The 25,737-nt window shown below is 47.2% G+C and overlaps 1 protein-coding gene across 1 annotated transcript in view; it reads right to left on the bottom strand.

Annotated features, from left to right (window-relative positions):
- Positions 1-25,737, bottom strand: part of hipk3b (homeodomain interacting protein kinase 3b) — a 40,646-nt gene that overhangs the window by 10,939 nt on the left and 3,970 nt on the right. The window contains exons 2-3 of the mRNA XM_083691326.1: positions 19,566-20,874; positions 2,044-2,167 (exon numbers count right to left, since the gene is read on the bottom strand). Of these exons, the coding sequence (XP_083547452.1) occupies positions 2,044-2,167; positions 19,566-20,874 (1,433 nt within the window). The remainder of the gene's footprint in view (positions 1-2,043; positions 2,168-19,565; positions 20,875-25,737) is intronic.

Below are 25,737 nucleotides of genomic sequence, written 5' to 3' on the forward strand. Positions count from 1 at the left end.
TATACCAAGTCCTCTTCCTCTCTCTCTCTCTCTCTCTCTCTCTCTCTCTCTCTCCATACTGTATAACGCATCTCCATCTGCACTCATTCTATGTCTCTTATTTGTCTCTATTACTCTTTCCGTCTCCTCCCTTCCCCCCCGTTTCGTGTTCTCGATTCTATTCATTCACTTAGTCCTCTCTCTCCTTCTCTCCAGTAACCTCCAGGTTCATCCATTTCTCTCCTCCTCCTCCTCCTCCTCCTCCTCCTCCTCTCTCTCCCTCCCCCTCCTCCTCCTCCTCCCTCTGTTGGAGAGGGGCTTTCCTTCAGCCCATGGCAGGCACTCACTCTGAGAAGGTTCCCCCCGGATTTCTCTCTAATGCAGCTTTGGGACATTCTGATCTGCCTCTACAAAAACAGATTCATTATATTTAGTGCTGCAGCACTCCAGTCAAATCTCTTTCGGAGGTGTTGAGTTATCCCCCCCCCCCCCCCCCCGCCTTGGGCCCGGGGAGCGTGAAAAATTATGCCAGGGCCGTAAAAAATACCTTGGCGAGGACGCAGTCCGCAGAGCAGCTTAGTGCTGTAATGCAGGGTAATGTATGGGAGAGTGTTGGGCTGGGCTGGGCTGGGCCCGGGGTTGGGTGGTGTTGCCAGGCTTGCTGTGGATGAGCCTCCGGGGCAGGAGAAAGCTGCTTCACATAAGCCACAGATCCATCTGACTCTGGGCAGGTGGTTTCAGGGCTCCAGGGGGGGGGGGGATCCATCACCTTCACCCTACTAGGCTATCACTCACGGGGAGACACCCCCCCTCATCCCCCCCCCCCAACCCACCAAACCCCGCCGCCATCATCCACAGGGGACCCTCCCCCGCTGGCAGCCAGCAAATACAGAACTAATCTCGGCCTGTCGCTGCCTGTCACTCCCCTCCTCCGTCTCTCTTTCTGTCCTTTTCTCTCTCTCTTTCTCAATCCATTCCATTCTGTCCTTCCCACTCCATTCATTTGACATCCCCCTTTCTCTCTTTCTGTGTCTATGTCTTACCCGGCATTTGTCTTTTATTCTTTTTCTCTCCCTCCTTTTCTCAGTCTCCCCTTATCTATCCTTCCCTGTTTCTCTCTTTCAACCCCTTCTTTCTTTTCCATGCCTCTCCCTCCCTTCGTCATCAGTCCCTGCAGGATTCACATTGGACACACTAAGCCCAGCAGGAGGGGATGGACATCCCACTAGCTCCCTATACAAAAGCAATCAACTTCATAGCATGACACACACACACACACACACACACACACACACACACACACACACACACACACACACACACACACACACACACACACACACACACACACACACACACACACACACACACACACACACACACACACACACCTTGGGCCAGTGTGATAGCAACTACTTTTATGTTTCATTTGTGGTATTTGCACATAGTATCAGCCTATGGGGTGAGAGAGCGGGAGGAGGAGAGAGAGAGAGAGAGAGAGAGGAGAGAGAGATGAGAGCAGAACGCAGGGCTCAGAGGAGGAGGAAGGCCATTCTGGGAGAAGGGTGTGTAGGTGGAGACAGACAGGATTTAACGCTGTCTGCACTGCCATAGGGGCTAGTCTGAGGAGGCTGGGTGGGAGGTACAGGGGGTGGATTGGCCTCAGGACAGACCTGTGTTTCCCACAGTTGGGCACAGTTAGTCAGCTAGGAGAGAACAAACACTGAAGGAGAATGAAGAGGAGGAGAGGGAGGAGGAGGGGGGGGAGAGAGAGAGAGAGAGGTGGTGATGAGAGGGGGAATGCAAACAGGGCGAGCAGGAGATGGAGCGTAGGTGAAAAGGGAAGCGGAAGAGAGGGAATAGCAGGTGGGAGGAGAGGAGGGTGGAGAAGGAGCAGAGGGAGGTGGAGAAGAGGAGGAGGAGGATGATAAAGAGGGTATAGAGGGAATAAGACAGAGGGGGAGGAAAAGAGAGCGAGAGAGAGAGAGAGAGAGAGAGAGAGAGAGAGAGAGAGAGAGAGAGAGAGAGAGGAGGAGGTAGTTACACAATGAGAGGATCATTTACCTGGTCGTACTCCAGGGCCCCGGGGTAGAGAGGCCAGCCCAGGAAGAGCTCAGCAATCACACAGCCCAGGGACCACATGTCTATGGCTTCACAGAACGGCAGGCCCAGGATGATCTCTGGAGCCCTGCAGAGACAAAACACACACACACACACGTTAGATACAACGGTTAGAGACCACAATCACACACACACACACACACACACTCCCTTAGCATAACATAACATAACACAATGTCGTTACAGGGCTGAACGTCTGATGCAAATGTGCATTCCTGCAGCACAAGAGTAGGTCCCGTCCAGTCTGATCCAATCTGATGTTGAATATCGGAATTAAGAGGCACCGAAATACTCTCGGGAGGTCAGGGATCCGGCCTTTCACCTGGCCGCCGTGCCCAGCCCAGGAAGACGGGAACCAGGAAGTGTACCGCGGTCACTAAGCGCTGGCCCGCTGTAACCCTCGGTAACCCCGCCGTGATCCTGATGAGCAGTAATACCGCGTCACATGTGAGGTTAGCGGTGAGGCTGACGCAGACCCCTGTCACAGCTGATCTGAGTAAGACAGGCTGACAGATCCTACTGTTCCAACACACACCAGGTCCACAAACCACACTGACAATACCTGGAAGCCTCGAGTTTACATTTCTAAATCAAACAGGACGCACGACTCATAATGACGTCAAAAAAAACTAGCAATGGCTAAAATACAGGCAAACGCTTCACATAATTACAGTGATGTAAAACGCTCATTGCAGGGACATAACAGCCAAAACCCATCTCAAGAAAAGAGGCACCAAAAGATTATACTGTCATGATAATTCCCTAACCCTAACTATAATTAGTAGTATATTAACGATAAGCAGAAATACATCACAACTGCTGCTTCTCCTATGGAATTCCTCGGGCTCCAGCGAGGGCACTTTACTCTGTAATTTAGCCGACTCTAAACTTAAGTCGGACCAAAACGTTGTGTTGGGAATGCCGGAGTGACACGCATGGCCGCCGTTAAAGCCGGGGAGGATGTTTCAATGGGTATATTTGGCAGGGTTTTGACTAAGCGTGAATATCTTTGGATGACAAATGGCTCCGATGTCTAAAAACACAAGACTGCTGCTGTCACCGATAGGTCAGTGTGGGGGGGACCTGCACTGAGTGCGTGCGTGTCCGCGTGCGTAAACCTCTTACGTCAGTTATTCCGATATATTTTCTCAACCCTGACAACAGCATCGATTACATAGGGGAAGAGGCTGTAAAAACACAGCACTGAGGCGCCTGGGTGTGGGTGGGAGGGGGGGTGGTGGGGGGGGGGGGGGAATGTGCGATAGGGTCTATTATCTATGGCGAAGCAAGCAGCTCGACACATATTACTGTACAATCAATAGGATCAAGATAATCTAAACAAGTGAGTGAGGGATTGGCGGGGCGATCGCAGCATCTCTCGTTAGGCTCCCACAGCTATCCATGGCCGGCCAAACAGACCCGGGCAATCCTGAGCTTTTTATACTGAGCTTATCTAACAGGATGCCGCGGAAAAGGTAGCTGACCTGTCTGTAAAATCCGTTAAGCTGTGTCATTGGGTGGTAAGTGACAGTGGCTAGGGGGGGGGTAAGGCTAGGCCCGGGGCTGGGGGGGGGGACCTGCTAAAATAAGTTCCAGCCCCGTTCAATCACATCGTCACGACGACCGCGGGGTGACAGCTGGCGCTGTAGGCGACGGCTACGGAGCGGCGGGGGGGAAAAAATTAAATAATAATAACAAAAAAAGACACGACCAGTTATGACAACCATTTGAACCTCACAGACCACGTCCTATTAATAAGATCCAGGCTCTCCCCGGGAAGGCAGAGGGGGATGAGACTCCAGATAAAGACAGAAGAAGGCCGTGCGGGCGTTGCGATCCTAGAGAAAGTCAGTCAGTAGCAGCGCATTCCTGCTGGAGGAGCTCATTCATCTTAGACCAGGCTCCTCAGAGACTGGATGGACTGTCGGTGTCACCTTCGACACCTGTGCTGCATTTACCCCCATCAGTGGTCATAACTCTGTTAACAGTATCCCATTCAGGAACAAGCCAAGGCAGGCCTCTAACCGGCCCTTACCACATCGCTACTAGACAAGGCCCCCTTGCTTAGCTCTACTGCCCAGTTGCAAAATGCAAGATTAAATTGGCAATTTAAAAGTTTCAGTGTTTGTTTGCAGCCCTGACAGGTGTTTCAGGGGCCTTTGCTCCTCGTCAAGAAAAAAGAGAAGAAAAACAAAAGAAGCAATCATGGTGAAACACTGATCTCTCTACAGTAGGGCGGCGTGTGTTGTGATGTTACACAGCACAACACTCTGGCCTTGTCAGAGGACCTATTCTTACCCGTGCGCTAGAATACATCCTGCCGTCACAGGGGTCTGTCCATTAACACCTCAGTGCAGGGGAGGAGAGGGGGAGGGAGAGAGGGAGAGGGGGAGGAGAGGTGGAGGTGGAGGGAGAGGGAGAGGGAGAGGGACTGTCAAACTGTGCACCATTTCATCCTGTGTACGCGCCGGACACATCCTCTAAGATTACCACGGGTTGTTCCACAAATCATATACCCCAGGAGTGCAATTACATACACCGCCAGGCAAAATAATGAATGCACTAAAAGCCTTTGCAGCAGATCCAGTTGGTTACGGAGGTTGGTTATGGAGGTTTGTTATGGAGGCGATCAGACATAAAAGCAGAGTTCATGGTTATGCTTGTGAGGACCAAAGGCACAGGTGTTCGGAAGAGAAACCGGAAAACAAATGACATCATGACTCAAACCCCCCCCCCCCCCCCCCCCACACACACACACTTCTGTTCCTATTTCATATTCATATTCATATTTAAGGCTATTCGAAACCTATGGATTAAGATAAGCTTGCTGTCCTTATCTTTCTTTCCATCTCTCTCTTGCTCTCAATCTCTCCATCAAATCATCGATTGCAAAAGCATGAATGGAGGACAGGGAGTGAGCAACAAGTGAGGAAGAGAAAAGACAAAAAGAGAGAATGGGAACCAGCGGGCCTCACCCCCCCCCCCCCCCCCCCTCCAGCCTGGGGGGGATGAGTGCACGTTGCCAGGGCAACGAGGCACTCTGTGGATCGACGCAACTGTAGTTGCCGGTCTCCAGCCAAACCAAATCTATTTTCTATCCTGAGGGTATGAAGTGGGAGTCGGCGGGCTGAGGGACGCTAGACAAGCAGAGGCCCCGTGATCACACACTCACGTGTACCGGCCCCATGGGAGACGCACAGCCAGCCTCGGATGACACATACATACACACACACACCTCGGATGACACACACTCACAGCCTCGGACAACACACATCACGTGGCCTTGGAGGGATGCAGGGTGACGTTCACCTGTAAAGTGGTACAAGTTGTGGTTGTGTGTGTGTGTGTGTGTTTGTGTGTCTGCGTGTGTGTGTCTGCAAGGCAGGATGGGATATCTAGGCTAACTACATGACCTTTGTAAAATGTCACAGATGGGTCTCTACTGTTAAATCCATAAGCACTGAAAAAGCATATTGCTTAACGAGCAGATTAGGTTAAATCAGAGATGATCACACATCAAATACTCCCTGTACAAATCCTCAGATAATGACGCTGCAACAAAAAGCAGGAGTCTGCAGACATATGCTGTTCTGACACCCATAAAGAGACAGGTACTCAAACAGACAGTAGGATAGACCAGTACACACACACACACACACACACACACACACACACACACACACACACACACACAAGCCGAGTAGAGGCATTAAGACGTAAGGCGAGTGATAGGAGTCTGGAGGGTGAGGCAGACATGAGGAGGCTTCCATCCGCCCCTCATTAAGCTAACACAGAGCTTCCAGCTCTCTGACTGACTGTCTGTCTCTCGCACGCACGCACTAAGACTAATGGATCCCTAGTGCCTTTAACCATTGGCACCTAGGAAACATCAAAGCTTACGCCTAATGGCCGCTCTCTCCCGCTCTGCACCCCCCCCCACCCCCTCTCACCCCGGTGTCTCTCCTCTTTCCCTTTGCACTCGGACACAGCACCCCACCCCTTCTGGGTGTTCATTACTCTCCAGAATCTGGCCAATTACAGAACAGTCGGCGGGGCGGAACGCGCGGCGGGGACTTCAGAGGAGAACGCCAGGACCGTCGACACCTGAGGCAGAGCCGAGCGGCACAGACAGACCGAGCCTCTCTTCCTCCCGCACTTTAATGATGACAGGGACACGCAGCGGAAAACTGTTCAGAGGGGGCAGAGCCACAGAGGGATCTGAGGAGCTCTTTTTCGGCATTACCATATAAAAGTCAGGGAGGTTTGATGGACGACCTCCGGAGTCTGGAGTTATGTTTAGAACCGGGAGTAATGAAACTTGACTGGAGATGAAGTGATAGACCGAAGAAAAGTACTTTCACAATATTATCGCACGGGGTTCTGAGCTTTTGGATGGCGATCTTCATAGAGTAGCGCTGGAGGAACATCAACCCATTTTAAATTTTTACCGTAAATCGGGGTCGAGGGGGGGGGGGGGGGGTTAACTGGAAGTCAGATAGTCTTTAGATAGAATAAAGATTACTCACAGATCAGCTTTCTAGCTAAATAATCAGGTGCATAGGAAATTCCTGGATCTGACAGCGGTTGACGGCCCCTGACACATAAGGAGTCCAAAAAAACATAAGGAAAAAGACATGGAAGGACTTCCAACTATTACAGCCAAGAACTTACGGTCACATCTGCTTCCCAGGCGAGGCCTCGCCAGAGGAAACTACCAGTGCTGTTTCATAAAGGCAAATACTGGGCATGTCTATCACAGTCAGAATACCAGAGTGTGGATATCAAATCTATTGTTTGTCTGACACTATCATGTTGTAAACAGGCTGAGAATGGATGAGTGGGGGATGGGGGGGTGGGGGGTGGGGGTGGGGGGATGGGGGGGTGGAGTCTGACATGGCTGAGTTGTCTGAAATATCAGTGAGGTTCAAAGGTTTCCACAGAACACTATGTACTATGGAAAGAAATACCTTTCACAGTTTGCACAGAGGGGGGAAAAAAAGACACATCGTCGAAGAGCTTTCTAGGCCTGCCAGGGTTGTCAGTACCTCCTATCAAACATCCCACGGTGCAGAGCGCACTTCTAGGGTTTCACCGTCTGCCTCGGTAACTAAATACTATATAGCATTTTCTTAGCAAATGGATTACACTCGGAAAACCTGAGAGGAGGTTTCGTCTGAGTTCAGCAGCCAATACCCTTACCTCAGACAGCACTCCTCTCTACCTCTCCCTGACTCTCTCCTTCTCTCCCTCTTTCTCCCTCTCCATCACTCCCTCCCGTGTCCCCACAGACAGTTCAGGGCTAAAGCAGAAGGCCATGATGTGGGGAAAAACACAAACATAATGACGGGCCGGATCCCGCAGAACACAGGGAGGTGTGTTCCCCTCGTTGACCTTGGGCTTGGGAAGGAGTCCCACAAACCCAGGAAAGGAGTGGGGTCGGCACCGCAAACATCTGTTATGTTGATATCCCACGGAAGGCTGGCCTCTGACGCTGAACCTGCCAGCGGGTGGACTCTCTCTCTCTCTCTTACACACACACACACACACACACACTTGAAACGAAGAGCAGTATCCACAGGCTAAAGACCTAACCTTAACTACATCAAAGGAAGAGAGCATTATAAAGCCTGAAAATTGCATTATTTAGGCTTAACTACACAAGCAGAAACTCAAGAGTGCATGTCTGAACTGCTAAATTGTTTTGAGAGAGTAATCCCAGTTGAAACTCATGACCTCATGAAAAGTCGGCTGCTATAATTTAGAGTTTGCTCTTCTTTCGCACAGAGAAAGACAAACACACACACACACACACACACACACACACACACACACACACACGTGTTGATTGAACTAAAATGCAAATAATTTCCATTGGCAAATGTTTAAACAACGTTTAATCAAGCCGCCTTGGCTGTTAAGCTTGTCAGAATTCTGTATCTAAATATGACTGACTTGAGGTGGGATGGGAGAAATCCCCAGCTCTGTTTCAATTAGCCTAGCCTGAAATACCACCAGGACCCCAGTCCCACTGCATCACCAGCATACTGCATCAAAACCCCTCACCACGGTGTGTGATACAAAGAGACAGCTCCGCTTGGGCTGGATTTCACTTTACTGGATCAATCCTGAATTATTTTAGTGCAACTCAGCATCAGAAGGCTTTAAGCTACCCAGGGGAATACCAAAAGCATAAGTTCTGTGGTATCAGATATCGTAAATCTAGTTTCTGTCACATCCTCTTCCCCTTGCTGAGACAAATGTAAAAAAGAATAAGAAAAAAAGAAAAAAAAAAGACAGTGCTTCACAATGGCATGATAAATATATCTAGGCCTAATGCTTTCTCGAGAGAACAAACATGCTGAATAAAAATAGAACCAAATTCTATTTCAATGGTTGAAATGTCCTTTGCAGACGGAGAGGTAGAGAGAGTGAGACAGACAGACAGACAGACAGAGAGACATAGAGAGAGAGAGAGAGAGAGGACACTGGCACCGTGTTGTTCCTCTGCAAGAACAAAGGTGTAGGGTAGGTGCAGCCGAGAAATTATCTATATGGGCATTTTTTATTCATGGCTATGATCTCACGCTCCAGAAATAGGCCTGCGATCCACACTGGCTCTGCCCTGAGAGAGAGAGAGAGCGAGAGAGAGAGGAGCTGGGTGTAGAGTGACGTCCAACCTGCTCACAGGGAACAACAAACCAGGAGGGCAGCATATTCAGGGAGGGATGATGGTTCTCTTTGCTCGGGTTGGCCTTTCAGTTAGCTAGTTCCTGAAAATAACCATATACCGTACCAGCTAAGGCCCGTAGGCTAAGGCTCAACATACACCGCTAATATTATTCTCCCCTCAGCTCTGACTGAACACTGTGGCCAACGACTGGCCCTACGAGGGGAGAATGGAACCTTGCCGCAGCGTCCTTCCAGGAACTGTAATTCCACACACCCTTGTTGCATTCTAAATTATTAACTGGAACACAGGGCAGGTTCCAAACAGGGCTGACGTAGCCCCTGGCACGCAACTACGACAGTCCCATTTGCCTGAACCACACATGTAGAAGGATATAACGGTGCGCTTGTGCTTGTGCTTGTGTGTGTGTGTGTGTGTGTGTGTGTGTGTGTGTACACTCTTCAATGAGGCCTCCTCCCATTCAGCAGACGGCCCAGAATAACAGTCCTTTTGTTGTCAAATGCCAGCGACAGACACGCGCTCTGAAAAGTGGTTAACAATATAGGTGCGTCTGTACAGTTCGTGCCACTGCTTCTTCATCAGAAAGTTACTGAATAGCCAACACAGACAACAGACTTTTCAGTTATGAGCACAGGAATGTCGATGAATGAATGAATGAATATGAGATGAGGCCTTTTGCATCCAAAGAAACCATATCAATGATTTTCAACCTTGGCTCAGCCTTTGTCTGCAGTGATCTCTGGGACTATAAGCTTTTTGAACAAAAAATTAAATGGGTTAAATCCAGAACACCCCTCAGAGCCCGCATCCTGCTATCGAGCTTGTGTGAAGGCATACACGACACAACCATCATCGTATTTTATATTGCACTTTCACGTCAGCCCCTATACACATCAGGCATACATAATGTAAAGCTGGTTTTTTCCCCCCCGACCCTCTACAGCTGCGCAAATCGCTGATGCGGTCTTAAAATGCAAACTAGAACAGGCAGGGACAAGTGACATGAGAGGATGTTCAAGCCTCCAGTGAGAAGCACCACTTCCTTTTCACTCACAAAAGCCAACACTTGACTCTGAAGCCTCTCTAAAACAGCCTCTTTCATAAAAAATAAAAAAAAGCCTTTGTTTTTAAAAGAGTGGTCAATTCATTTGTAGGCTAGCCTCTCCGTGACTCCAACAGAGGAACCAGGGAAAATGCCAGTTCTGAAGGCCAAAGTGGACCCTCATCCTCCTCCTCCTCCACTTCTTCCCTCCGTCCTGTCCACCGCATCTTCACCCTGTCATTACCCTCTCCATCCACAAAGCATTTCCAGTCTGCCTCACGCTGCTGCGCTGGCCAAAACACTGACCCACAAAAGTGAAAACAATTCAATTAAGTCAAACTCAGAACACACGACTGAACAGTAACACACATGCCAAATAAAGGCATCTGGGTGATTCTCCCTCTCTCTTTTTGGAGAGGGGTTAGTTAATTGCACATTTAGTTTTTACCAGAGCTCTACTGGTCCACCCACTTACTGGAAAAACCCCAGGCTTAAATTGTCAGCAGCCTCTCTCAGCCTTTTCCAGAGTGAGGGAGAGCAAAATGCAGGGGATGTTAGCAACAAAACCATAGTCTCTGTGTGCATGTGTGTGTGTGTGTGTGTGTGTGTGTGTGTGTGTGTGTGTGTGTGTGTGTGTGTGTGTGTGCGTGTGTGCGTGCGTGTGTGCGAGAGAGAGAGAGAGAACGAGAGAGAACGAGAGAGAAAGACAGACAGAGAGAGAGTTGGAATAGTGATAACTGAAGGCCCACTATGTGACTATGATTTGGTCAAAACACCATTCCAGTGATCAAGACTCTCCCTTCCAAACACACGAGAGCATTTGTAGAACCACTTCCAAGTGTGCAGAGGGAGGTGGGTGTGATCACGGGAGCTATGTGGGAGAAGGAGACATGCCAGAAATGCGTGGAAATCTGACTTTGCACAGTGCTCTTACCCTCCTCTAAATTAGCCCAATCTCACTGGCTGGCACAAGCAAGCTCCACATGTATGCGAGTCAGCAAGTTGTTTTTTCCAATCTTGCCGTGTGTGTGGAGAAGAATGGCAGTGAGGGCCCAGGAACTACATGCTCTACAGAGCTACATACAAGAACATCTGCTTCTGAACACCAGCATTCCACACAGATGCTACACAGAGAACTGTAGGGAGAGCTCAGATTGCTTTTCCTGACCATTCCCATAGATTGCTCTTGGCTTATTGACAGAACGTTGTTACTTAAACATTTGCTTATGTAACTCACTACTTAGGCCTATTTACAGACACGGGAAGCAAAAAGAGGAAATGGCTTTGGAATGAGTGGGGCTGGTCAGTCTGTAGATCTTGTGGTCCGTGACCAGGGTTCTAGCTAATCTAATCAGCGATGTTTGGTGGCTTTACGCTACATGATATAGTGTGCTGAATTACCACTAGGTCATGGCATAGTATCAAAACAGTCTAAGCCTTAAGCACCAGCAACCAGTTTTTCAATGTCTTCCTACTTTGTTTGAGGACCACATAAACAAAGTCTTTTTAGCCATAACTGATGAACTGGAGGTAGAACCATACCATTCTAAGGACGTAGCCTACTGCTGTGTCTCAGTGACCAGTAGCCAGAGATCCAGTGCACTTCTCCACTATTGCTACTCTTGAAAGAATCATGATGATCTACCAAATAAAAAAATAAAAACAGGACATGATGTGGGGCAGTTAGTATCCATCTTAGTATCTGTTTTCCCAAAGGTAGGTGTGGAACAGAAGTTCAACTCACACGAACAGATGTGTAACCAAATATCACAGGTCTTATCCCCGTGGCGTTATCCTTTCTCATCATTTGTGCTCAGCAACTGACAAGAGGGCATGAAGCCTGAACAACAAACAAGTCTTAGCAACATCCAGCCATCGCAACAACAATATCTGCGGTCATCAAGGAGGGTATGTTGAAGGTGAGGCCTTGTTGAAGCTCCTTGGTCTTTAAACCCCAAAGCAATCATTTCAGAGGGAACAACAACACCACCAGTAGTGGAGAGGGGAAAAAGAGATCGTGGTATGTGAAGTGTTGTCTGGGAATTTCATTTCCTCTGTCATTATTTAAAAACTCAGCTAGGATTCAATCTCAGACAGGTACACTAGACAGGCAAACATTCAATAAAAGGGCACCAGACAAACACAAGGTATTCAAGGTTCCAAACAAGCCCCATAACATCATTAGGACTTCACCAAGCAGGGGAGAGAGAGAGAGAGAGAGAGGGGGGAGAATGTCAGCATCCAGGGAGGGAGAATCCTTGGACGATCTCATCCCCGCCAAGTAGGAGGCACATTTTTAAAATGACAATAAATTAGGTTACAGGATAAATGTGCCTTGTTCCCTCTTGTAGAACATAATGTGATTGGCTGTGTTTACTCTGTTGCTAACACCAGTAGGCTGAGCGCTGGCCTTGATGAATGATTGATGAGCTTGCGTTGCAAACTGAAGCGCAGCGGACTAATGCTACCTGAGGAAGGAGATACTATACACAGTCTGGCCAAGCGACTCCCAGAGACACAGGAAACCCACACCGAGGGCTACACACACACACACACACACACAATAACAAACACAAGGCTTAACAAAGACAGAGACTAACAAACAGACACAGTCCAACACACACACACACACACACACACACAAGCTAAAGCTGTGGCTAGGAACACAGCCCACCAGTCGGTTAACTAGCCTTGTGGTGTTAGCTCACTGCTAATAATCAGGAAGTGTAGAACCAAGACCCAGCATGTTGAACTGACAATGAAAGAACTTTATGCAATAAACAAACACGTAGAATTGCCCTTAGCTGCAGGAGTTTTATGTTCACAGATATTGTTTCAAATTGGTAAGGAAAAAAAATCCTATTCAAATACATTACAACTTCTAAATGCTACTAGCAATAAAGCGAGGCGAATAAAAGTGAGGGAATAAAAGTCGCTGTAATAAAAGAAAAGAAAAGCCACCGGCAGAGCAAATCAACTCAAAATGAAAGCAATTAGAGAGGCGTTTTGAAAATGTCAGGCAGTTCTGGGTGCAGAGGGTTGTAAAGACGGCAGGAACAGGGAGGCTGATGGAGACTCTGGGTGCTGAGCCGTAATTAACAGAGACTTCTCGTGCCTTGCTGGCATTTCTGCTCCAATTTGAAGACTCCAATTACCAGGTTCAGAGCAACAAACAGGCCTCAGTCTGGGAGAGGGCTGATGGAGCCAGCGGTTCACCAATCACAGCACCCAGAGAGAACATGTTAAACTAGCCTAATTAAAAGCACCACTACCAAAATGACTACAGGGTTTCAGAGGGGAAAATACAACTAAATCACGCCCGAGGTCCCAGGGAAAGACCCCAAATGTGGAATCTTAAAGGGGATGGAACAACCAAATTCCTAAACTCATCACATTGATATATTTCTGCCCACACACACACACACACACACACACACACACACACACACACACACACAAAAAGCAAAACAGCTGACGCTGGAGTAGGTTGACCTTGAACGAGTGAGTGCGATCTCTCTAGCATTTCACTCAGCCCTTATTTCGCTCTGGCTGCCAGCGAGCTTCACCATCTATAGAAGTCAAATGGTGCTGGCCGCCCTCCCATCAGCTATTTTAAGCAGCCCTCCACCCTACCCTGCTGCCCTCCGTATGTTTGGGTGCTCCTCTCACTGGAGGAGCAGCGACAGCAGAGGGCAAGGATCGTTATCATGTACCTCACGGGAGGTTAGATGCGTGTTCCAGATCGCAATCCTTTCCTTTTCAGGACTCCAATTTCATCAGAAAAGAGCATTCCTCACAGTCAATGGTGTGAAATACCAGGATTGAACCATCCAAGTATTGAATCTACCGAATAGGTAGTTTTTGGCCCCTGGGGAGCCAAGGACAAAATAATCCCTTGCTTTGGCTTGACCCACACACACCATTTAAGACTGTGCTGCTCAATAGAGCAAGCTAAGGAAAGTGACTAATCAAAATTGAGAGCACGTCAGGTGTTCTTTCCTCTCTTCTCCCTCACACAGAAGCTGGATGCAATGGAGAGAAAGTCGCCTGAAAGTCATCCAACTGATTCCTAGAAATTGTAAATGGCAAACTGCATATTGAGGGGAACTTTCTCCATTTGTTAAACTTAATTAATGTGGTGCCTTGTTCGTGGCATCCATGATATTGCTTCCCCCTCTTGCCTTGTGAAATGACATCACCCATTAGGTTGAATATGAATCTTCATCGAGCCAGTTCTTACCAACGGTGCGCACTCCCAGTAGGCTAGCCTTATTAACATTCGGTGTGGCCCCCTTGAAATTAGGCAATACACTGCTTCTAAATTGTATCTGGAGATAAAATGGCCGGTGAAAATTATTTGGCAAACCCAGCTCACAATGGCTAGAGCTGGCAAATGGAGTACAGAGCAGCTGCACACTGTATTTAACTTCCTCTCCAAAGTCACAAAAATACAGTGTAGGACTACACCGAGCCAATCTATTTTGAGTCACTTCCTGAAACATGGTGCATTTACCAGAAGTGAGTGAATGAAGCCCTGTGTGTATGCATGAGAACAGACTACACTGCTGCTGACGCGGTACTGAGAGTTCCTGTGACATTGGGCTAGTAAAAACAAAGATGGTTCCTCATATACAATCTCAATGTGGTAATGTCAGCTGCTAGACTACATTCTCTCAAGTACAGTAGTAGGCACTATAACCTTCACAAACATTAATTCTTAACAAACATTCTTGTTATTAAGGCATGGCAACAGAAATGTCATGAACTGTTCATGCTGCAACAAGATGATTCAAGACAACACAATTAACCATAAGCCCTATCGGTGGGAAACCCAAGCAACTTCCCTGGTGGCTATTACCATTCATCATCAGAACGTTCTGGAACTTCTCTGAACTTGGTCTACAATGCTATTGTAGCATGCTTTACCAAGAAAACCCTTAGATTGCAGTGTGACAATGAAAAAGATGAATGATAGGCCTACTCTCAAGTGTACTTTTCTCTTCAACGTGGGTGCCATTGGAAAGTACGAGTGAAATTGTTATGATGAGCAATATGTACATAAATTCACACCTCAGTTTTAAAACACCAACCTTAAAACCTCTATGAAACAAAGAGCAGTGGGATTGCAGCCAAAACACAATGCCGCACCTACGCAGAAGCGGTGTGACAAAGGTGTGGGCTACATTAAGAGGCCTTTGGATAGCAACATCACTGACAATCATGTGGTTTTCTACTCTTCCGATGAACAGCCCCAGCACAGGTCAAAGCAACTCATATCTCCTCATCTCAAGACTAACAGGAATCGACAGAGTCACAAACTGAGAGGAATAGACAACCAAACCAACCATTTGCATATGTTCCCTTTACAGCACTGCTTCACTGGCCCAGTGTGCAAGCAGCATGAATTATTTAAATGTCATGTAAAAAACCCACACAAGAACAGATAGCAAGGAGCCGTGTGGCTCAGTGATCGTTTCCTTTTCTAAATGACCCAGGGACCTCTGTAATATCATCTTTAATAGTGTTTGTGGTTTGTAAAACTGCAAACCAAATTACCTTACAGAATACAAGGAAATCATTCAAACTTTGCAAGTTCATGAAACTGCATTTAGCTGCCAAACATAGTCTCCAAACTATGGATGCAATTTAGCTGAACATTTCAAGAAGGACGCTACAACCTCCCTCGATCGATTCGCCTCCCTTTCAGACTGAACATACATTGCGTAATTGGATAAGATAACATCAATCTTCCCTTAAACTACATCCTCAGAGATGGTGTCAAACTAAATCTCCATCATCTCTTCTGGAGAAGAGTGAATCCTCCAATTCCCTAGTAATAAAAACTATTTAAATGACTCGCTTTAGATTCCTCATTCCTAAGTGAGGTTCTCCCCCAAACACAAAGGAATAACATTAAAGGGATGTTCCACCCTAATTACATTATATAGCCTAGTTGTCTAGCACTTTTCGAAGTAGTATACCACCCCAGACAGGTTTTATGTTCATTGATCGTATTCTTAGATTATATCAATTTCTCTCGGAATCACCATTTCAAAAAACAACACTCAAACTCAACTCTGAAATACTTGCCAACGGTAATGTGTCAGTTTTACTTTCCAAATAAATGTTCTGTTGTGTTTTAAACATACTCAATACATCTTATTTAACATATCAGACTTATTTCCTGACAAATGCACAAGTAGACCTCTCGCGCTGTCAACAATAATCGGTCTGTTCGGTTGCAACGCAATGCTATCAAAGTGAAACTAAAACGTACCTTTTGGACTGGAACTTCTTGCAATAAAACGTGGTAGTGTATGCATAAAAGGTGTTGTAATTTTTTAACGGTGAAACCAATATGTACACAAATATCATCAAATAAAAGCAGATAATCTCTACTTTAACCTCACAGTGATTGTTTGATTTAAAATCCAAACTTCAGGAGTTTAGAGCCAAAAGAATAACAAATGCTTCACTGTTCCATCACTTACGCAGGGCACTGTATATTTCCAGAATTAATGGACTTCAAAGGACAACACACGCTGACCAAAAGCTGCAACTAAAGATCCAAAGCGAGGGACACACAGAAAAACGACTTGAGGTGGATGACTACATCAAATCCAAGAACAAAACAACCGTAAGGTAAATGGAGTGGAGCACCGCTTTAAGGCTAAAAACTAATCCCTGACTTGTTCAGTGTCACTTTGAAGAATTAAGACGCTAACATTCAGCCAATGACTGCCATTCATCAACCGGGGGCAGGGAAGTACTTTCAAAGATGAATTCTGAGGCTTTTAGTACAATTTTGCACCCAATTTGTCTTGGCACAGGTGGTCTGCTGGCAGCATGCATTGATAAGCAATAGACTGGATCAAGAAATGCTCTTCTGGACATTGAGCTCTAGTTTACACAAGCTTTAGTATGTTTGTTGGTAGGCTAGCAATGAATATATATCAAAAAATAGACATAGTGGCATCAGTTTTGGCGGTATCCAAAAGAGCTTGCTCTTTAATCCTCTACAATCTAAATAATTTAGATCTTGAAGAAGGTTTGGGAGTCTGGAGCAGAATGAGGGTGCTTCTGGGTGGCGTGGCGTGGCATGGCTCAGACAGATTGTGCCCTCAGATTGGGATTTAATCTGGGAGGCAGCAGCAGGGGTTTGTGTGGATTAGGCGCCCACACCTGCGTAGTTAAAACATATTATCTGACAGGTGCCAAGTCTGCACTACAGCCAGCATACCCCTATTCCCAGGAACCTTTAGAAAAAATATTGTGCTAATCCAGGGAGCATATGAATATCTCCTGAAAGTTTCATATCTAAAAGCACATGCAGAGCCAAGTTCTCAAAAGATCCCCAGGGTCTTCCTGACATTTCCACCAAGGGCAAACATGACAGACTGTTGATCTGGAGAACACAAACAGACTCTGCTTGCCCTGATTCCCCCAGATACAAGGTGTGTCAGTAGGGTTGCCATTGATGTGCATGTTGTGTTTCTATTGAATTATCTCACAAAAACACTGGACATTGTGTGCCAGGAAGACAACGAACAAGCTTCACTGACTACGAGTCTAAATGGTATGATATATCTCCAGGGAGTGGTGTGTGTGTGTGTGTGTGTGTGTGTGTGTGTGTGTGTGTGTGTGTGTTCAAGCCTTGAGTTCAAGCCTCTAACATGCCTTGAGAAGACATGCAGCACAAAGCTGGAATTGGATGACGCACATGAATTTGAGCTGTGTGAGTCAGTCCCTAGGGCTGACCTTGTCTCCATGTAAGAGGGAGCAGAAGACCCATGCCTGGGAAAGATGCAAGGGGTGTGGATCCTTTCTGGTGCAAATCAAAACACGCACATTTAAATGTCTGCATGCTACAGACAGAATCTCAATTATAGCTGGCGTGTATACACCACGCTGCACCTTTTAAAAGACTTGCCATTCTAAAAATTAAAGCCTGCATTTAGGTGTGGTCCAGCTAGCTGGTTCATCCACGTTTGTCACAGAGCAAACCCGACACAGCAGAGCTGACTAACCAGCGTTACTCTGGACTGGGCTACAGAGGCCTGCTCTCTTTGTCTGTCTTCACAGAGCCAGAGAGACTTTAATTATGACAGAGTGTGGTTAATTAGAAACATCCATCCTGGCAGACTGATGATGCCCTTCTGAGGCAGCAGAAAACAGGAAGGCTGCCTCTTTGTTGCCAGGTCCTCCACTAGCGGAGACCTAGGCTATGCTATCACAGCAGTCACACATAACAACAGACACTATAGTGCATTCTGAAGCTAATGGCTAATGCAAGGTTATGACCTTATGTGGTGCAGCAAGTGACAGAACCATTACAGTCATTAGGCTACATTAGAGTTCAATCATGTCATTTGACAAGAACACAGACTACCACACTAAACGTCAAACCATTAGCCCTGTTTTTTGTGTAGACGGCCTATGTGAATCTCGAAATATCTTCCCCTGTACGGCTTTCCAGTCACAAAAACAAGTAATTCTGCATAGTCTTCCTCTGAGGAGACCACTGAGGAACTGAGGCCTCAGGCCCCCCTAAACATCCTTCTCATCACACAAACAGTCTGTCAGCAGCACACTGAGCACAGAGGTACAAACCACAGACATTCAACTGGGTCAGTCACTCTGCCTCTTACATAACAGTTAATATAATTTCAGACCTGTTTCCCAAAACTAAAACGAAGGCGCCCATAGGTTGCTGCCAAGGGTAATTTGTCTTGAAGGTTTTCCATTCGTACGTCCAAGATCTCAAGAAACACAGACATTCTTCTTAACATAAACATACTAGCTGTGCTGCCATGTTACGCATCAGAGCAAAAAGTAACAGAGTTGCGTTCATGATAACATTTGGCGGAGGGTGAAGTTCCTCAATCAAAACTTGTTAGCATGTCCTCATGCTCCGAGTCTTCGTGCAACATCCGAATTTCATTACAGTGGAGAACGCAAACATTGTAAGCAGGCCCTCCCTTTTTTTTGATTATGAGAAAATGTTCAACCAGAATGAATCCCTGCAGTGATGTCTCTCCTCAATCTTCCTTGATATTTAATCAAACGGGCGTAAGCATACATGCATTAGGCTAAGACTTCAAATATTTGCCTACTGGCAATTTCATGATCGCCATGACATCTTAACAAATCCTACAGACTACCGAGGTCTCAATCCAAGCCTGCCTCTCCCTTACTGTTAACAATGCAAGAGATGTCCACAAACTCATACAGACAGTTATTGATTTTTTTCCTGCCCCATTGTGTTGAAGGCTGTTTTCAGAACACAGTTTCCTTTCCCAGGCAGAGGGGACGTGAACGGGCTACCCCCTGCCAGTAACATTGTGGGGTCACATTTTTTCACAGGTCGTGGTATGTGGCTCCTGAATGCACAGGATGTTATGCGGTTTGGGAGACATTTCCTTGCTTGGCCTCAGGAGGGACGTTATTTATCTGGCCTCATTCATGATATGGACACCTGAGACTCAAGTCCCTTTGGTGCAAACTGAGTTCTAATAATAAGCAGCTTCCTGACAGAAACTCACCCCAAGCATATATCATAGAACTGGGAGGAAAGGACTTTTCCATCTATTCTCAGACTATTTAGACTATACTGTTACAATACAATTGTCATAGTCACTCCTGCACTGACCTTTTACAGACAGCTTGTACTCTCCATACAAACCAACTTTGACAGTCTAACCCTCTATTCCAAAACCCTGCAGGCACTCTACTCACCTATAGTACCGAGACTGGAGGTACGTGGAGCAAACCGCTTTGGACACATGGCTGGCTGAGCCAAAGTCTATCACCTTCACCCTGTAGGGTTGCCTCACAGGGTCCACCAGCATAATGTTCTCAGGCTTGAGGTCTGCGTGGATCAAACCCATGGTCTTGAGCTTCCTCAGAGCCGTGGCCACCTGCTGCAGCACGGGCCTGATCACCTTCAGGGGCAGCGGGCTGAACTTGTTCTGCTTGAGGAAGTCGTACAGGTTCTGCTCCAGCATCTCAAACACCAGGCAGGTGTGGCTGCGGTGCTGGAAGCACTCGAAGGCCCGCACCAGGTTGTGCTCGTCTGCATTCTCCCCGCTCAGACGGGCCAGGATGCCCACCTCGATCTGGCCCTGCCGCGCGTACGATGGGTGGTTCTTCAGGATCTTCACTGCCACCACATCACCTGTGCCCCTCTTCCAGCACTTCACCACCTGGCCGAAGGTGCCCCGGCCCAGGAAATCCAGCACCTCGTAGGTGTTCTTCATGGAGCACAGGACCTCGTGCTGTACCAGCTGGTAGTCCCCGTCCCCTCCTCCTGCTCCCCCCGCTCCCGCTCCTTGTTTGGAGGGGCCTCCTCCAGCCCCTACGGCCGCCGGTGCGGCCGGGTTCCCAACATTCGTCGTTTGCAACATGGCAGGCAACATAGACAGGTCTTCCACTATCTGCATGGCGCTCCCTTGGTTCTCCAGTTCCTCGCTCTTACGTTTCAGCCCACATCGCTGAGAGCTGTCGGCCGAGTTCAAACCTCCACAGTCGTCGTCTTCTTCCCCGTCACCTTCTTCTTCCACCCCACCTCCTCCTCCTCCTCCTCTACTGCCCTCTCCCCTTCCACCTCCTCCTGCCCCTGCTGCTCCACTGCTGCCGCCCTTGCTTCTGTCTGTCTGCTCCTGCCTGTTGCCCTGCGAAGGGACTGCCCCTGCGTCCTGGGGCTGCTGGGCCGCTGCCGGGCCTGCTCCTGTTGCTTCTGTTGCTCTTGCTGCTCCTGCTCTGGGCTGCTCTCTCCGTATGCCACGCACGGCCACCGTCTGCACCAGGAAATCCTGCCCGCCACACGCTCTGACGCCCACCGCCGAGTCTCGAGTCACAAAGGAGGGAGCAAGTTTGGTTGGTTGCGCTATGCCAAGGGTTCTGCCGTTCAGATAAGTCCGCGGGTGAGCCCTCTCATGGTACACACAGCTGCTGGGCTCGACTTTGAGTTTCTTCACACTGCAAAAGGCACTTGTCTGGGTTTGATAAATGTGTGGTGGGTAGACCAAGACTTGTGAGGCCATACCTAGAAAAAGAGACAGCGAGAGAGAGAGAGAAATGGGTGGGGAAGAGAGAACAGAGAGAAATTAGCATAAATGTTTTATTAACATACTCATGAAATGATGTTTTGAGGCCAATAATACAATACAAAACTCAAGAGATAGTGCTTCTGCATGGTAGTAATATAAAGAGCAATGTTCAAGTGAAATGTCAAAATGTCCAATGGTAATCATATTCACCCTGCACACAGCACAAACATCCTATTTCCGTTTAAGGTTAACAACATCATTGGCGATCAGGGACATGTCAATTCCAATTTAGAGAAACATTTTCAACTATTATAGCTGCTGTTATGTCTGCACCTTGATCAAAAAAAAAGATACCAAAGTGCTGATATGCTACAGTTTTACTGCTAGATTAACATAATGTAACAAAGATGTAGCCTACCCAAAAGAAATGTGATCTTTCTTCTTTTCACTGGGACAATCTATTGATTCTTTATCAATGAAATTTCCATCTTCCTCCAACAGTGTGCAGACAACACACTCTCCTCAAATTAGGCCCTACTAAACTAGATTCACACACGACGGTAAGAAATTGTTCTACTTCTGAGTCTGCCTGTTTTTGTCATTTGTAGCTGCAAAAAAACAACTATAACCTAATATGGCGGACAGAAGCTTCACTTCTGCATCTGTACTAGTCCTGGAAGGCATTACACCATGGTGCCATTTCTCAAGAGAACGCTGGAAAAATACTGAGGGAGAAAAAAAATGTTTTTTTCCAAAGCCTGCTCATTCTGTTCCCAAATGTTTGCATGTGCAATTGCATAAGACAGCAACACGAATTTCAGCAACACCACCAACATTACCACATCATAAATTGAGATAAGTGCATCTGTTCAGATTACGCTGTGTTTTTCCTGTTTGTTAACAGAGGTCAAATATGACCACAGTTAGGGATGTTCAGTGGAAGACTGTGGTTTCAGTGCAGGAACAACAACTCAGAGAGGCGCACTGATCTCGCCATGACGTTTGCATCATTCCTGCAATGACATCACATGACCTTTTCCCCGTAACAACTGCCACACTCCTGTTAGCAACACCCCCACCAAGACAAAACTGACCAATCAACAGCCAAGGGAAAAAGACGCGCTCCAGTAGAGAGTTCTAGAACACCCTCACCATTCCGCGGGCAGCCTATCCACTCAAGCCCCCCGCCACCTCCACCGTAGGAGATGACTAACTTCTCAAAAGGTTTGTCTGACCTTTCCTTGCCATTTCCATGCATCCTACCGCAGGTCTCTAGGCAACCGATGTGTTCAGAGCGAGTGTCAGTGAAAGAGAGAGAGACAGAGAGAGAGAGGAAAGTTGGGGAATAATAAAGCAGTGAAGCATCCACCATCAGGTCTGCATGCCAGCCCCTCTCCGATTACACGCCTTAGAGAGGAACGCTTCCCCCCCCCACCCCTTCCTCTCTCATTTCGAGAGAAAACACAGAAAAACAAAAACCGACGCCATCCCAGCGAGTACCATGTCCTGCCAAAATATTTGGAAATTGGAGGATGCTTTCAGCTTGGGGCAGTAGACTACAGAAATAAGGGAAACGTGACAGGTTTTCTAATGTTGTGGCTTTGTCTGCGGCCTAAACAAGAGCGGGGCAGTTCGCCCTGGCACAGTGACCTTATCAGTGGCTGTCCTGTGTGCCCTGCTGGAGCCCACAACCTACTTCCTTCTTCTTCTTCTTCTGGAGCACATCCAGTTACATCAAAGCAGCTCGACCCTCCCGGCTCTTTGACTTTAATCAACGGCGCATTCACAGAGACAGATTTAGAAGCTGAGCATGCCTCATCCCCGAGCCTGTCACACTAGGCTTCCAAACGACTCCCTCCTGTCTCCCGAATAACAAGACTGGTGCTGGTGAGTCACAAGGGCACACAGTAGCACAAAGCCACACAGTACCACAAAGCCTCCCCTATGAACAAACACATTTTTTTTCTCCAAATTACACCTTTTCAAATTTGGTGGTTGAAGCTATAATTAAAAAGGTACAACTACGAGAACAAACGCCTCGCTCTCATGTCCCCAACTTTTAATGGATGGAAGGCAAGGCAGCAAAGTATTAGAGTTGAATAGCTAACTGCCCATTCATTGTTGCCTACCTGTCTTCACTCTCATTCTACTCCATATTTGGAGACTTTGTCCTCTCTCTGCACTACCTGCTGGGTCAGTAAGGCACACCCTGGTGATGACGATTCCCACCCATGTTTGTTATGAGGTCGGATGGAGGGCTGTGTCCGTCTGCCTGGGTTGTACGCCACAGCAGCAGTGCAAAGGAAAAGGGGAACCACAGAAGTGTGCACTATTCAACAGGCTGCCATCACATGCTCACTGAGAGGGGAGGCTGCCAATTCCTGCCTTGCAAGGCTGACTAGGCAGCACAGGCTGAGAGCTTCTGGACCCTCTTGTTGTTTCAGATTTTCTACACACCTTTTCACTGCTTAGCCACATAGAAGATCTAGGAAGAACCTGTGAAGAACCTTTTCAAAATAAAAATAAAAATGCAAGTACTGTAACTGTGCCACAGACAATAATGTTATATAATGTTATATAATGCTAAACTGATCAGAATTATATCAAGAACCCCAGTTTCACAATGAGGTCATCATTCATGTTGGATTAGGCCATTTCAAATTAAATTGAGAAATTCCCTGGCAACATTTTCGGTCACATTACATACTTCGCATTACAGTGATTGTATTACTGTATAATTGTAGAAATGTGTAACAAGTATTGTTATTACTCATTGTTACATTGTACTTTCTAACACTGTAATGTGAAGTATTAGGCATACCAAATTATCGAATTTAATGTTCTATCTAGCTCAATTCCTCAATTGAGGAAAGAAACGCCCTTGTCTATGCATCCGCTTGCTTGTCATGACTGGCAGAAACAAGTGCGGTCCTGAGAGAAGGCCATGGCACCCAGCTAAAGGCACCCAGCTGAAGCCACACAGACAGAGGCAGTTTGTTGTGTCACCATGGGTGAACACTCCTCATTGTGTGTGTTTCCTGCAGTGTTCCTATGGCGGGAGGGAAACATACAGGGCCTCCCTGTCTCTAAGGACGCTTATGCAACCGCCCAGTAATCAGCAGCACATCAATACTGGCCGGGACGTGGCTGCTCCACTCATGTTCCTCATGGACGGCCAGCCCCTGATGTTAGATCGACATTAGCCATAAACAACATAACTAACATTATGTACACCCACCTATCCCTTCAACTCCTGCTATCATTCAACAACTCCACCAATGAGAGGGAGGTTTGCCATAACTTGCGGGGCTTGGGTAAGTTTGCCGAGGCCTATGGCGCATTAGGATGCTATCACATCGATGCCAGGAAAGACAGCGCTAAGAGGCAATAATGACGCTGAGTCAGCGCCCCCTCACTTAGCCCCCAGGTAGGAACAGCAGACAGGTCCGCAGTGTGTGCATTCCAGAAGAACAACAACAACATTGAAATAAAAAACTAAAAAAATATTTCTCAGAACATTTGACTCCCTGTACCCTACCTCTGGCAGACCAACTATGAGGGATGAAAGAGTGATGAATAAAAAAAATAGCCTACGCTAACTTTAAATCATTTGCCTACTCGGTGTCAAAACAGTATGTTAGCTAGTTGTCACTTTAGCCAAAGCACTGACCATTTCACATGAGCAGCCGAGTCTCCAGTCTCATCTCTGGCCCCATCTGACTGAGACGACCATATGGTGGAAAAACACAGCGTTGTGCTCAGCCTAACTGCTCAAATCCACTTGCCTTCCGGTTACTCAGTAAGGAAAGTTTCCAAAATCCCACTTCCAAGAGACCAGCAAACATTCAGAGAGAAAAAAAAAACATTAGTAAGTCATCAGACCACAGGAACTGCAGGGTTGGGCTGACAGAGAGCCCGGCCTCCTCCAGCAAATCTGCTCAACGGAAAGCACGCATGCCTCTTGATAACAACGGTGCAAGTCTGTGAGCCAGCCCTCAAGCCTTATTCTGAGCAGGGAGATAAGGCCTGTCCTATTCCCTTGACTGCTCTCTACACAATCAGGCCCTATGGTACCATTTGGTGACAGGGCACAAAGAGCCAGGCTTTGGAGACGGGATAACACTATCAAACAGCGGCCATTTTCTCTCTAAATGGGCTTTTGTGTCAAACCATCCAACTGATAGACGCTGTCTTTAACAGTGGCCAGTGTGTCCCCTGCCCCCCATTCTTTAACACTCTTCCCCTCCTCAGTAGTGGCGGAGGGTCTCTGGGACAAAAGGCTCAGGATTTCAGGGCCTTTAATTCAGCAAAGGCAACAGAATGGCAGCTGCAGACCCCTGCTATTATTAACACCTGAAGCCTGACACCCCCTGGTCGGGCCAGGAGGCTCCTCCTGTAGCCTCATGTTACATCCCTCAAAGCTGCAGGGTTTTTTCAGAAGCCTTCAGCTGCAAAGTAATTGCACACAGTTGACCTTTGACCCTAGCCAGGTTAGAATTAATTTGTTGTGGGGGGGGGGGAATAAAGAGTACACCTGTCCACAGTGACTAAATGTTCCTGTGTGTAGAAAAAGTAAATGTGCATGAGGCGTGAAAGATCTCAGAAACTGATATCAGTGGGGAAAAAATAAAACTTAAAAAATACAAAATTGTGGAAAAGAAAACATGGTCCTCTGAAAGCAGTGCAAGAAGGCTTAGAAGTGATGCAGTAAGAGGGTGCAAATATACCCAGTATCAAGTAGGCCTAGAACTTAAACTAGGGATAATATTCTCTCCACATGGGCTTTCTCAAGCTAAGTTTGAGGCTGCTTGATTCATTTGGGTATCTATACAAAGCACATCTATTCGGCTCAACATAAC

This window comes from Argentina silus (assembly GCF_951799395.1).
Source record: "Argentina silus genome assembly, chromosome: 19".
In the NCBI taxonomy this organism is placed as follows: domain Eukaryota; kingdom Metazoa; phylum Chordata; class Actinopteri; order Argentiniformes; family Argentinidae; genus Argentina; species Argentina silus.